The sequence below is a fragment of the Coloeus monedula genome, assembly GCF_965178545.1.
Source record: "Coloeus monedula genome assembly, chromosome: W".
In the NCBI taxonomy this organism is placed as follows: domain Eukaryota; kingdom Metazoa; phylum Chordata; class Aves; order Passeriformes; family Corvidae; genus Coloeus; species Coloeus monedula.
The window spans coordinates 33,404,498-33,419,061 of record NC_138821.1 but is presented as its reverse complement, the minus strand read 5'-3'; the positions used below and the strand labels follow the sequence as shown (position 1 = coordinate 33,419,061).

Genomic DNA, 14,564 nt, shown 5'->3' with positions numbered 1-14,564 from the left:
ACTTGGGAATGTAGGAATTCCCATGGAATTTCCAAGGGCAGATCTCACTCTCATCCCAGTCAGGTGAGAATTCCATGGATGGATCTCCCCCCAGCCCATTGCCATGGGAATTCCATGGGGAAATGATTGGAATTTATGGCCAATCAAATGACCGCAGTGAAATGAGAAGGGATCCCTGCTGCGACTCGCTGGGACATAAATCACAATCCTTTCCCCAGGCCGGGTCTGTGGTGCCCGTGGCAGCACCAGGGGAGTGCCCTCTCCCTGCCCCGAGCCGAGCTCGGGCCTTTCCTTCGGTGTTCTCTGCCCTGCCCGGGGCAGGAGGGCACTGACGGAGCGGCTTTGGTGGCACCGGGCACCGCCCCGGCTCCGGCCACTGCAGGTGGCTCCGCGGGAATGTCCAACACCAAAGCTTCGAGCCAACAACAGCTCCTGGAGGGGATTCTGCCCCCTCTGCCTGTCCTGGGAGCCCAAGGGCTCCCAGTCACCCCCAGTACGATCCCAGTCACTTTCAGTTACACTCGGTATGATCCCAGTCACTCCCAGGATGATCCCACTATGATCCCACCATGGTCCCAGGTGTTCCCATTCACCCGTCTGTGCCCCCCAGATTTCTTCTGCAGCCCCCCCGTCAGAGTGGGGGGTGGGGGCCGAGTGCTGGTGCCCCCCTGCCTGCAGCAGATCCAGCGGTGAGGGGAGTTCAGGGGTCCCTCAGCATTTGGGGTCCCCCGGGATTTGGGGTGAACCCCCCGGGCCCCCCAGGATCTCCCTGAACACGCTGACGCTGCCCGTGCGCAGTGAGAAGGTTCATACCCGGCACGGGGTCCCCAGCTCTGTCACCGGCATCGCCCAGGTACCCCAAAACCTCCCGGGAATCCCCAACAATCCCCCCGGGGAACCCCAACCTCTCCTGGGACCCCGAAAATATCCCCGGGACCCTCCAAAAACTCCCCAGGACCGCAAAGCCCCATACAGACCCCCCAAAACCCTCTCAGGACACCAAAATTTCCACGGGACCTCCCAACACCCCTGGACCCCCTTGAGAAGGTTTATACCTGGCACGGGGTCCCCATCTCCATCACCGGCAGGGACCCCAAAACAGCCTTGGGACCTCCAAATATTCTCCCCGGGATCACCCAAACCCCCACTTTGGGACCCCTGAAAACTCCCCTCGGGAACCCCGAAAAACCCCCGGGACCCCAAAAACCCCCGGGACCCACAAAACCCCCCCAGGAGCCCCTCGCGAATGTTCACACCCAGCACGGGGTCCCCATCGCCATCATCGGCACCACCCAAGTACCCCCAAACCCTGCCAGGACCCCCAAACCCTCCTGGGACCCCCAAACCCTGCCGGGACCCCCAAACCCCGCCGGGGCTTCACTGCCGGAATCAACGGGAGTGGTGTTGCCCTTTTAACGGGAGTTACAGTGGGCACCGACTTTACCGAGGGATCTTAAAGCGCCGATGGTAGAGCGAACCCCAAAAATTCACCCGGGGGGCACTCTCCCGTTTGCTGCACTCGGGGGAGCCCCGAACGGCGACGCCTCCTGGGCTGAGCCCCGCACTCAGCCGGGGCTGGGGAAGGCACGGGGAAGGCTGGGACGGGGTTTGGGGTGCTGGGCTTAACTGGGGGACCCCACTGGAAGCCCTTTGCCGCTGTCCCACCTCCCCGGATCCCCCTGCTCGCACCCCTTTGCCGTTGTTGCCCCAAAGCTCCGCTGCCCCAGCTCGCTCTGGGGTGACCCAGCCCTTTCCCATCGTGGCCCGGCCCGGCCCCGCTGCCCCGAGAGCTCCCGGGCCGCGGCCGCAGGCACGGAGGAAGGGCAGGAGGAGGAGGAGGCGGGACAGAGGAGGAGGAAGAGGAGGCACGGGGGGAAGAAGGAGGAGCCGGAGCAGGCGGAGGAGGCTCCACGTGCGGGCAGCGCTCTCTGGATCCGCAGCCGCTCGGGCCGGGAGCATCGCCCGCCCCGCATCCCGCAGGTGCCCGGGGAGGGGGAGCTCGGCCCAGATATCCCGGGGGGGTTCCCTGGGTTGGGTTTTTTGGGGGGATGTTTGGAGAATGAAGAACTCCAAAGCTGAGCAGAAAATGCCCCTTGTGAGGACATTGGGGGTCCCCAGGAGGTGTTTCTGGGGGTCCCGGTGGCGGTGCCATCAGAGCCCTGGCAGTGGGCAGGGGGATGTGGGGTACGCCCCGTGGTGGGGGTTGGGTCTGCCCGGGTCAGGCACGGCCACCTCCGGCCCAGAGCCAGGGGGCTGCGGGACCCCTTGGGAGAGCCGGAGGGGGAACCTCGGGAGCCCCAGAGTGGGACGAGCAGAGAGGGGCAGTACCGGGAGCAGGGGAGCCCCGGCAGTCTGGAGGAGCGAACCCCTGTGACCCCCAGGGCCCCAAAGTGGGGAGCCCAGAGAGGGGGGAGCGCCGCCATTCGCGGGACCCTCAACAGCCTGGAGAGGGGGAGGGGGGACTCCTTGGACCCCCTGCACCCCGAAGCAGAGAATAAGGGGAGAAGGGACCTGGGGATCCCATAACCCCCAGCATCCCTAAGTGGGAAGACCAAAGCGGGGAACTTTTGGATTCCTGGACTCCCAGCAGCCTGGGGAGGGTGGAGACCAAGTAGAGAGGGGGACCCCAATAAAAGAGGGACCCCAACAGCTGGGACAGGGGGGAACCCCCAAACACCAAAGGGGAGAGACCAGAGACAGGGAACTGCTGAGAGGCTTTTTCAGAGCAGATTTTTATGGACACACAGTGCCCAGTGACTTCTAGAGATGGACTTGGGCAGAGGGACCTTCAAACTCAATGTGCTCATCCCTTGTTTCTCCCCAGACCAGGATTTCCCATTCCCAACCCTTGGCCGGATGGAGGAGGAGGCTGCGAGGAAGAGGAAGATGCCCCGGGAGCCCCAGGCAGGTGAGGAGGAAGTCAGTGCCCCTTTCCCCTCTCTCCTGCTCCATCTCCCAGCCCAGCATCGCCCCCGGCTGCAGGACAACCCCACTGCCGACGCCGTCCTGCCGGGGACGGACTGGGGGGATCTCCTTCCCCTTCCCTGTGGCACGGAGGCAAATCCCATCCTCTCCTTGTCCTTCCTCCCCAGACAAGGAGCTGAGCATGGAGCCCAGGGAGGACAAATGCGCTTGGCAGAACCTGGTGGAAGAGGCCGTTTTGAGCGGCTCCACGGCGCAGGAATCCAACGGGGAGGAAAAGCCCCAGAGATCCCGCAGGAGGAGGGGCTGCAAACGCAGCCCAGGGTGCTCTGAGGAGGAAAGACCCACCCTGTGCCGGGAAGGCGGCCAGAGATGCAGCCAGAGGTCAGAGCTGGTGGTTCATGAGCAGCTTCACGATGGGGAGAAGCCCCACAAGTGTGGGGAATGTGGGAAGAGCTTCAGGTGGAGCTCCCACCTGATGGAGCACCAGAGGATCCACTCTGGGGACAGGCCCTATGAGTGTGGGGAATGTGGGAAGACCTTTGTCACAATCTCCAACCTACGTATCCACCAGAGGATCCACACCAGGGAGAGGCCCTACGAGTGTCCCGAGTGTGGGAAGGGGTTTCAGACCAGCTCCAATCTCCTCCTTCACCAGCGGATTCACACGGATGAGAGGCCCTTCCGCTGCCCCGACTGCAGGAAGGGCTTCAAGCAAAACTCCCACCTCGTCAGGCACCAGCGCATCCACACCGGGGAGAGGCCCTACGAGTGTCCCCAGTGTGGGAAGAGCTTCTCCACGAGCTCTCACTTGACCCAACACCAACGGAGGCACTGCTAAGGGAAGCCCTGCGAGTGCCCCGACTGTGGCAAGAGCTTTGTCCTCTGCTCCAACTCCATCTCCTGTCAGAGGAGCCACATTTGGCAGAGCCCTGGTGACCCACATTCCCTGTGATCCGTGTTGGGAAGAGCCCTGGCTGGTGCTCTCCACGTTCTCCTGGATCCCCATTGGCACCTGGGTGAACGCAGGGGCAGGAACATCCATCGGGACTCAGATCAACATTGGAAATTCATTGGGAAGAGCTGATTTTTGACCTTTACACCCTAAACAATTTCATCTGCTCTGTCCAATTGTTTCTTCTGGTGGCTGCGGAGACAAACAATGGACTCTACACGATTCAGTGTGAATCAGGCAGAAGCCATTTTATTGATGACCTACTGTCCCTCATATACAGTTCTTGCTTTCCCTACACGCGATCGTGCATAATTATTATGGGTTCAGGGCTATTTTCACACGCTGCTTTATGCTTTGTGATTGGCTCGTCTGTGTGTCACATTGTCTGTCGTGTATGTCACAACTGTCCTTCAGTTTGCCTTTTCTTATCCTTTTCTTCCTTTGCTTGATCCTCATTCACATCCTCCCCAGTGCTGCTTGTTCCTTTCTCACAACCTCCCCATGGACTCTTCCCCTGTGTAGGTGCTCAAGTCCTTCTGTCTTACGTGCTCTGGTTCCTCTGTTTTATGGCTGGTTCACATTATGTCCATTTTCTAGTAAAAACATGGTTTCCACAGTCTCGAGGCATCAATGGGTCCCACTGAGCTCCATGCCCACCACAGGCTCCTCATGGACTCCTTGGAGGAGAGAATTGGGGGCCAGGATTGCACAAAGCTCTCAGAGACTCCCAGGCAAAAGCCAAAGCCAAAGTCCTTTGAAAACCCTGCAGTCCCTGGGAGCATTGAGGAGCCCCCAGGGCCATTCCTGACCAAGGCTCCCCAGGGACTCCTTCCAGCAGATCCCTGAGGCCACTGGGATGTGGGGGGATGCTGAGGGCAGGACAAGGGGCTGACAGTGCCCAGCCTTGCTGGGGCTGTGCCAGGAGGCCCCAGGGCCTCAGGACAAGGTGTCTCCTCCCAGCCCTTGGTGGCACAGATGCTGCTGTGCCCCAGGGCACCAAGACTTGGCTTCTCTTTGTCCCCCCTGTCATCCCTGCCTCCAGTTCTCTGCTCTGACTGCAGCCTGGGGACACTTTCTCAGTCGTGTCCCTCACTGGGACCCATGAAAACTTCCAGAAACTTTGAAGTTCAATTCTGGCTGGAATTCTTGGGAGGTTTGTGCCAGTCCCTGTCAGGGACTGATGTTCAGGGCCTCAGCACCAAGGCCCGAGAGGGTCATTCCAGTCCTTGTGCTGTGTGTGTGCTGCTGAGCTGGGCCGGGCTCCTGGCACAGAGGCAGCTCCTGGCAAGCGGCAGCGCTGCAGAGAGACAGCTCTGGCCAGGAGCAGCTCCTGGGCACAGCCCAGCAGGGCTGGGGCACTGCCTGCAGCCAGCCCGGGCACAGCACAGAGGGACACAGGGCTTAAACTCAGCCGGGGCTGGGAAGGGGCTGGGAAGTGACTGCAGGAGAATCACTCCCAGCCCCTGGCACAGGAAGCCTCAGGCTGCAGGACACGGCAGCTGCAGCTCCTGGAGGGATCTCCTAAAGCTGCAGCATCCCCGTGCCTACGGATTCTGTGAGTACAACTCAGAGCATCTCGAGTGCAGGGGAGGTGAAATGCTCATGAGCCTCTGACGGGCTGAGGGTTTCTGATCACTCCCAGAATATTTCCAATACAAGGATTTTGATAGAAATGAGGAAATTTCCTGAGACTTTGTTTTCAGTTTCCTGCCATTGGAGAATGGTGGGGAGGGAGGATAAATATTAAAGGTGTTATGAATTTTGTCAGGTCCCTGGGACATCCAAACTGTTCCTTTCAGTGATCAGCAGGTGCACAGGAGATGCCTCCTGTGCTTTCAGCCACTCCTGTGCCCATGGACAGCACCAGCATCACCTTGGCTGGACCCATCAGGCTCAGTCTGAGCTGTCCTTTCTCCCAGCTGCAAACAGAACCTGCCCCAGCCAGTGCCCTGCACACAGGCAGGTTTCTGTAGGGCCAAGGAGAGTGCACAGAGATTTGGGGTCTGTGAGTGCTGGCAGGGAGAGATCATGCAGAGGGAAACAGCTCCAGGAGGAAAATCCCCAGGAAGCAGAGAGGAGATCAGGGAAGGAGAGAAAACAAAGCCAGCAATGTGTCAGGGAGAGTTTAGAGATCCCCACAGGATCCCCTCCAGTGCAGCCCCTCCCTCTGAAGAAGCCCCCTCCCTCCTGTGCCCCCCAGCCAAGCCTCTGCCCTCAGGGCCGGGGGTCCAAGGCGTGAAGGCCCTCCTGGGCAGGCAGAGCTGCAGCAGAGCCGTGGGGCAGCTCTGCAGCCCCGGGCCCAGTTCCCTCTGCAGAGCACAGGGCTGGGAGCAGCTGCCCGGCCCTGGGGGCTCTGGGAGGGGGCACAGCTGGCTCAGGGTGACGCTGGCCCCAGTGCCCGGCTGTGGGCAGGGCTGTCAGTGCAGCCAGGGCAGCAGCTCAATCTCCCTTTGTCCAGTGCCAGCTCGGGACTCTTGGCTCTCTCCCTGAGGTTTCCTTCCAAGCTGGGAGTTTCCTCCAGGATGCAAACGTGTCCTGGAGCATCTTTGTGTTATCTGAAAGGCCCAGAGAGAGGAGAAAAGCAGAGATGCTACAAGTGTGCAAATGCTGTCGGGTTGGTGAAATGAGCCAGGGGTGTCCTCGGCTACAAATGTGGTGCTGAGACCTTGAGAGAGGGACGGACATTTGGGGGTCTGTGGTGGATCCATCTGCTCCCAGCAGCACCTGGTGATCTTTAAGGGAAACATGGGAGGGTGAACATTCTGCATTTGAGAAAAGTGAAACCGAGAAACTCTGAGCAGGTCAGAATGACAGAGCACCACCCCTGAGTCTCCACTCATCATCTTGCCTTGCAAAAGTTGCTCTGTTCTCCCTGAGGGCAGCAGAAATGCTGAGGATTTCTGATATCCAAGAATACCAGGAGAGATATGGGCAGAGATTAAAAACAAAAACCTCAGAACTCTTAAACCCGAAAGGGTGTCTGTGTGTGTTCCAGGGGAGGGTGGATGGGAAATGGCTTTGGTTGTGGTTACAGATCTCCTCTAACTCTTCATTGTTTCATTCCTCATGAACAGGTGCCCATGGCCGGACACAGCCAATGTGCAACAGCAGCTCCATCAGCCCCTTCCTCCTGCTGGCATTGGCAGACACGCGGCAGCTGCAGCTCCTGCACTTCTGCCTCTTCCTGGGCATCTCCCTGGCTGCCCTCCTGGGCAGCGGCCTCATCATCAGCGCCGGAGCCTGCGGCCAGCACCTGCACAGCCCCATGTTCTTCTTCCTGCTCAGCCTGGCCCTCACCGACCTGGGCTCCATCTGCACCGCTGTCCCCAAGGCCATGCACAATTCCCTCTGGGGCACCAGGCACATCTCCTACTCAGCATGTGCTGCTCAGGTGTTTTTCTTTCTGTTCTTCCTCTTAGCAGAGTATTTCCTCCTCACCATCATGTGCTACGAGCGCTACGTGTCCATCTGCAAAGCCCTGCACTACGGGACCCTCCTGGGCAGCAGAGCTTGTGCCCACATGGCAGCAGCTGCCTGGGCCAGTGCCTTTCTCTACGCTCTCCTGCACACGGCCAATACATTTTCCCTGCCCCTGGGCCAGGGCAATGCCCTGGGCCAGTTCTTCTGTGAAATCCCACACATCCTCAAGCTCTCCTGCTCCAAATCCCACCTCAGGGAACTTGGGCTCATCACTGTCAGTGCCTGTTTGCTCTTTGGCTGTTTTGTGTTCATTGTTTTCTCCTATGTGCAGATCTTCAGGGCCGTGCTGAGGATCCCCTCTGAGCAGGGCTGGCACAAAGCCTTTTCCACGTGCCTCCCTCACCTGGCCGTGCTCTCTCTGTTCCTCAGCACTGTTATGTTTGCCCACCTGAAGCCCCCCTCCATCTCCTCCCCATCCCTGGATGTGGCCCTGTCAGTTCTGTACTCGGTGGTGCCTCCAGCCCTGAACCCCCTCATCTACAGCCTGAGGAACCAGGAGCTCAGGGATGCCCTGAGGAAAAGGATCACGGGTTGTTTTCAGCAGCAATAAACTCTCATTCTCCTGACCTTGGAGCTGCTCTGATGTGACTCATTAATGCCCACTCTGTGTCCTGTGTTTGTTGCTGCTGACACAGGTGTTACGCTGCTGTGAATTTGTTCTCACAAAAATCTTTGTCTGTTCCATTTTTAATTTGGTATTTGCCTTTCCAGTGTGACCCAGAGACTGTATAAGCGGGGAGCTGCACTACACTATGTGTGTGCTGGAACAAAAGAAAGAGCCCTGTGTTGTCTTGTTTCCCTGGCATCTTTCCTCCCTGACTTCTCTGGAGCTGCAGGGTCGGTGCCTCTGGGCAGAGCTGGGGAGAAAAGAGTCCCAGCAGGAGAGCACTGCCAGGGAGCCCCAGGGCTTCTCCTCCGTAACTCCTCTTCCTTCCCTTCCACACTCCCCTGCAGAGCCCCTGTGTTGGTTTCAGGCCTCAGGGCTCTGTCAGCTGGGTCCCAGTCCTGCTGTGTGACTGCCCAGGGACTGCAGGCAGGGACAGGTCGTGGGCACTGCTGGGACAGAGCTGGGCTCTGCAGCAACATTTCCATCATGCGAGGGCATCTCCCCAGTGCAGGGCCTGGAAGCTTCCATCTCCTTCCCAGTTTTGTCTCCAGGATGTGCCCAACACAGCGCCCTGGAGAGGAAACCAGCCCTGAGCAGCAAAGGGTGGCAGTGCTCAGGGTGGGGGCACCCAGCAGTGCCCTGGCAAAGCCAGCGCCGCTGCCAGCAGGGGCCTCTCTGCCCAGGTCACAGAGGTTGTTCTTCCCTCCATGGAGGGACATCCAGGGACCGGGTCAGGGCTCCGTGTTTGCAGTGCACGGACAAGACACAGCCCTGAACATCCTGTGTGTGGGGGGGGACATAAACGCAGCGAGCACAAACACCTTCAGCTGTTCCTGGAGTTCCCAGAGAGTGCCATCCCCTGGGAACCCCCTGGATGCAGGGCTGGGATGAGCTCCTGTGCACAGAGCTCCCCGTGCCCATCCCTGCGGCCGTGGGGCACCTCGGGCAGGGGCAGGGCAGGGTGACACCCGCAGGGCTGAGGTCCCTGCCAGGCTCTGGCAGCGGCAGCTGAGCCCAGGGAGCCCCTGCCCGTGCTGCAATGAACTGTCTGTGAGCGTGCCAGGGAAGGACTCGTGTCCCTGAGCAGCCCTGGGGCTGTGAGCAGGGCGTGAGCCCAGCTCAGGGCTGGGCACCCGACAGAGCCCTGACACTTCTGGCTGTGCCCATAAGAGAAGGGTTGGGCAAGGTGACCCTGGTGAAACCTCTCTGTCCATCAAGTGACAACCAAGTGTCTCTGGCACTGTCCCTCCCCAGCCAGGCACCAGGAGAAAATAAGCTGAGAAAACTGTGGGTCACCATAAGGAGAGATTAATGGTTGGGGCAGGGAAGTAAAGAGCAAAGGCCAAGTGCAGAAGCAAAGCAACCACAGGGAGGCAAGAACTCAGTGCATGGAGTGGCTGCTTTGGAAGACAAATGGATCAATACAGAAAATCCAGACACCCTCTCGCCCCCTTCCTTTCCCCAGTTCATTGCTGACCACGACGTCCCATGGAATGGGAGATCCCTTGGGTCAGTCCAGCCCAGCTGTCCCCTCCCTGTGCCCTCGGGAACACTTGCTCACCCCCAGCCCATGGTTTGGGGGGGCTGCAGAGACACCTCATGTGGGGCCAGCCCTGCTCAGGGACAGCCAAAGCCTTGGGCTGGGACCAACCCCGCTGCAGCCACCAGTGCCAAGCACAGCACCCCATGGGCTGCTCTGGGCAAAGGCAACTCCAGGCCAGCCACAGCCCGGCCAAGGGGGCTCAGGGGGCTCTTCTCACCTCTGTCATTCCACGATTCCATGAATCTTCTCCCTGCAGAGCTCTGTGGAGACACAACTGGCAGAGAGGCAGAAGCAGAGCTATAAAATGCACCAGCACAAACACAGCAGCTCCTGTGAGGAATGAACCCTCCCAGGGCAGCGCTGGGGCAGGAGAAGCACCCAGAGGGAGGATGAGCTCAGGGCATGTGTGTGTGTCCAAGGCACAGAGGGTGAGGCTGGGCAGAGGTCAGGGCAGGGCTGGCAGTGGCAGGGCAGAGCCGGGGACAGCGAGATTGTCCATTGGGACACAGCGCAGCCTCATGGAACTCAGCAGGCCACTGTGCCAACGTGGAATCTCATGGAACCACGGCTCCACTTTGACCAAGTGGGGCCTCCTGGGACACCGGTGACACTGGGACACTGCCAGCTCCTGTGGAATCCAGTGTCCATTGGGACACAGCGCAGCCTCATGGAAACCTGGAGACCACTGTGGGGCAACGGAATCTCATGGAACCAAGGGTCACTTGTGACAGAGAGGGGCCCCATGGAACACAAGGGCCACAAAAACATTGCCAGGCCGAGTAGAAACAAGGTGCCATTGTGGCAGAGCAAGGCCTCGTGGGACCCAGGGGAGCACAGGGTCACAGTGGATTCTCATGGAACCAAGGCCCCACTGGGACAAAGCGCGGCCTCACGGAAGGAAACCCGGTGCCACTGGGACATCTGCAGCCTTGGAGGAAGCAAGTGTCCACTGTGACACAGCACAGCCTGATGGATCCCAGGAGAGCACAGTGACGCCAGGGAATCTTGGGGAGCCGAGTCTCAGCTGTTACAAAGAGGGGCCTCATGGCACCCAGGAGACCATTGTGACACCGTGGAATCTCATGGAAGCAAATGTCCACTGTCCCATGGTGTGGCCTCATAGAGCGCTGGAGACCATTGTGACCCAGTGGGAAAATATGGAACAAAGGCTCCCTAGGGACACAGCAGGGCCTCATGGAATCCAAGAGAGCATTCTGATGGAATGGAAACTCATGGAACCAAGTGTGCACTGTTTTACAGCGGGGCCTCGTGGCACCCAGGACACCACTGTGACACAATGGAATCTTGGGGAACAAAGTGTCACCTTCACACACAGCGGGGCCTCGTGGAAGCCAGGTGCCACTTGGACATTGCCAGGGCACGTGGATCTCAGTGTCCACTGTGACACAGCACAGCCCCATGGAACTCAGCAGGCCATTGTGACAACATGGAATCTCATGGATCCAAGGCTCTGCTTGGACAAGGCAGGGCCTCAGAGGACGCAGGTGCCACTGGGCCATTGCCAGCTCCTGTGGAATCCAGTGTCCATTGTGACACAGAACAGCCTCAGGGCAACCTGGGGACCAGTGTGGGACAATGGAATCTCATGGAACCAAGGGTCACTTGTGACAGAGAGGGGCCACATGGAACACAAGGGCCACTGTCATGGTTTGACACTGTTTAAAATACCAGGTAGCCATGAAAATTGTTACGAAGGGCTCATGAGTTGAGATAAGGATTGGGAGAAAAACATTCTAAGTTCAAAACAGGCTCAAACTTAAAGGCATAAAGTAAATCTATTATTAAGAGAGTAGGATAATGAGGAATAAAATAAGCCTTTCAAACACCTTTTTTCCCCTCCATCCCCTCCCTCTTTCCCTCCGACAGCGCACGGAGACAGGGCCTGGGAGTGTTTCAGCCAGTTCATCGCTCGAGATCTTTCTTCAGTTCCCTCAGGGAGGGGAGTCTCTTTCTTCTGCTCTGCCGTGGGCTCCTTCCCAGGGAGACAGTTCTCTGTGCACTTCTCCAGCGTGTTTCTAATTTCACGAGTATCAGTCCTGCCCAGCCTGCTGTAACGTGAGTCCCTCCCACGGGCAGAACAGCCTTCCCAAAACTGCAGGCGTGGGTCATCAGTGCATGGGGTGTAGTCTTTTAAGGATCAGCTGCTTCAGTTTGGAAGCAAGGGCCCTCTTTCTCTATCTCTGGAAGCAGGAGCCCTCTCTCCCTGTTCAGGTCTCCCCCTGGATTACAGCTTTTGTAGCATCCACCCGCTCCGGCGTGAGCACCTTTTCCCACGGGCTGGGAGTGGATCTCTGCATCCCCCCGTGGACTTCATGGATCCCAGGGAGACAGTTTGTTTTATCCCAGTCCTCACCACGGCTTGCAGAGAAAATCCCGACTCCGACGCTGGGAGCATCTCCTGCCCCTCTTTCTTTCCACTGACCTTGGTGCCGCCAAGTTGTCTTTCTCTGCATGTCCTCACTTCCTCCTCTTTCTACGACTAGGAGGAAAGAACTGCTGCTCGTAAATGATGTGTAAACATGTGAAGAATAACCTTTCTATGCAGCTATTAACTAGTTAACATTATAACTGGGGTCAGAGTTCCAAGATGCTAATATAGCTCGAGTTATAAGATACCTGTATAATCTGGATCATAACCTCCTGTACAATGTAATAGCTGGTACAGGTTAACTGCTGCTCCTGAGTGCCATTGCCAACAAATGCCCCCAGTTCCAGGGTTTCTGCAGGGTTTCGCAGCACGGAGCAGTTGATTTGGTCTCGGTCGTGCCCCGGGGAATCGTTTGCCGTGTTTGCCCTGCCGGCCCCGCGGCCCCGCTGCCCCTGCGCGGGCGGTCGCAGCCGCCGCGGCGCCGGCGCCGTTCAGCGCCTCTCTTCCTGCGGGGCGCTGAGAAGGAGAAGCCGCCGCCGCCGCCCCGGCCTTTCTGCTCGCAGCGCGGCTGGCTGGCAGCGGCCAGGCGGGCAAAGCTCGCCCTTCATCTGTCCTCGATCACTCACTGGCCTTGGGGAGATCCTTGGTAAGTGCTGCCCGGGAAGCCTGTGAAAACAGCAGTAAATCTGATTTTACCACCCGTGTGCTGTAATGCAGCCTCCAAAAGGAGCGATGCTTTTCTGCGCCTGTGCACACACGTGTGTAAAGCCCGTGAATCCTCCATTAGCTCCACATTCGTTCTGAGGCTTTGCACCCAGCTGTTGATTTTTTCCCGATATTGGTCATTTTATCTTCAATATTTGTAAATCAAAGCAGATCAGAGGAAATGAGAAATACAAAATTAAAATAAAAATCCAAGAACACCCACTGACAACACTGCAGAAGATTTTTTTATAGTATACTTTTTATTAAATCTTCTGTCAGTAGATATGTTCCTCCTAATTCCTTTATGCCTTTTGAACCACAGCTATTTATCATTATTCCTTTTTAGTATTTATTATGCTTTTTAAACCCCATGTATAACAGGCCGATGCAATCAGAAGTAGTTTTCTATCCCAAACAGACTGAAAAACTCACTTCTTCATCCCAAGGAGACTAAAGCCGGTGTGTTTGGCGTCCCATCTCACACAGGCGGTCCCGGTATCTCCGCAGGGGATTTCTGCCCTGGGGCAGCCCCGTGGCCATGGTGACACCCTGAAACATAGATTTAAAAGAAACATAAAGATTTTAGTTATAGGCTAGCTGTGTTGAAATTAGTTAGAATAAGAAAGAATTTGAGCTGGAGTAGAGTTAATTCAAATAGTTAAGAGAGCTAGATTTGAAATGGTTTTTAAGATGTCAGTAATTGATTACTAAATAATTGATGATCTGTCATTTGTGTGTTTGTTTAGCTGTGCTTAGAACGAGGAACAGAAATATTGATCAGCTGGTGTAGGGAACAAGGACAATTCCCAATTTCCTCCCTCTGTGGGAACCTATTCAAAAGTCAGGCAAGAGGAAATGTGGAGGTCACTAAAGTAATTAAGATTGTTAAAGTTCAGAAAGGCAAAAAAGGTCCAAGTGAGGGAGATGAGCTTACTTCATCGATCTGGGACCACCGACCCAATTCGAGAGCAGCGACTCAATTCAGAGCACGCACTAGGCATGCTTAATGACATTCAAGCTCATTTCCATACGAAGCGGAGAATGGGAGGGGTCATTGTTATAAATATGTATTTGTATTTTGGATATTCATCACTTTTGTGGATGAATGAACTCGGTAACCGTTCATAGCTGGACACTGCGCATTAGGAAGCTGTTCCACGCTGCTGTCCGGCGCCAATAAAACATTCACTTTCTAACTCTAAACTGTCAGAGAGCTTTTGTCTGTCTCAGCTGGATATCGATATGAGATCGATATTCATATCTTGGTAAATGAAGCCCCGAGCACGGACACTGGGGCCGGTGTGCGAAGGCGTTTGGGACTGCACGGACGTTCTGTAGCAGCAATGTTTGTCTTTATTCTCTCTCTCTTTACCCTCTCTCTCTTTACTCTCTCTACTCTATTCTCTTTCTCCTTATCGTTTCTCTCTTTTCCCCTCTCTCTTTATTCCCTCTCTCTTTATTCCCTCTCTCTTTACTCTCTCTGTCTTTCTTTACTCTCTCTTTATTCTCTCTTTTCTCTCTCTGTATTCTCTCTTCACTCTCTCTCTTTATTCTCTCTCCGTAGAAAATGAATACAAAAGCTAAGTTTTTTTAGCAATATAATATTGAACATTTATTAGTCGAACAAAGGCAAATGACAGCGCTGGGGCGCTTGGCAATATTGCCAGAGGCGCCCTCCATTCATTTTACTTGGACTTAAGGACTCTCTTAAACTGTTACATATTCATTAAGGCCAGAAAGTCATTTACACTTCACTCAGCTTTCCCCCCTCTCCGGTCTCTGCCCCTTCCGCCAGCACGCCGCCGCCTCGGTCCTCGGATCTTGAAGAAGAGACACAAAGTCCCAACAGAACAAGATCTGCTGTTGTGTTTTTTTGGTTTATTTTTTTCCCCAGTTATATTATAATCTATTTTACTTTTAGTTTGTCTTTTTTTTCTTTTTGCCTTTTTTTTCTTCTTCAATT

General features: G+C 56.3%; 1 protein-coding gene across 1 annotated transcript; it reads left to right on the top strand.

The window, feature by feature from the left end:
• Positions 1-6,974: 6,974 nt before the first annotated feature.
• On the top strand, positions 6,975-7,907 carry LOC309584659 (olfactory receptor 14J1-like; the record flags this gene model as incomplete). The annotated part of the gene is made up of 1 exon (XM_082300822.1): positions 6,975-7,907. One exon carries the CDS (start codon positions 6,975-6,977, stop codon positions 7,905-7,907), a length of 933 nt encoding a protein of 310 aa, XP_082156948.1.
• Between the last annotated feature and the right edge of the window lie 6,657 nt (positions 7,908-14,564).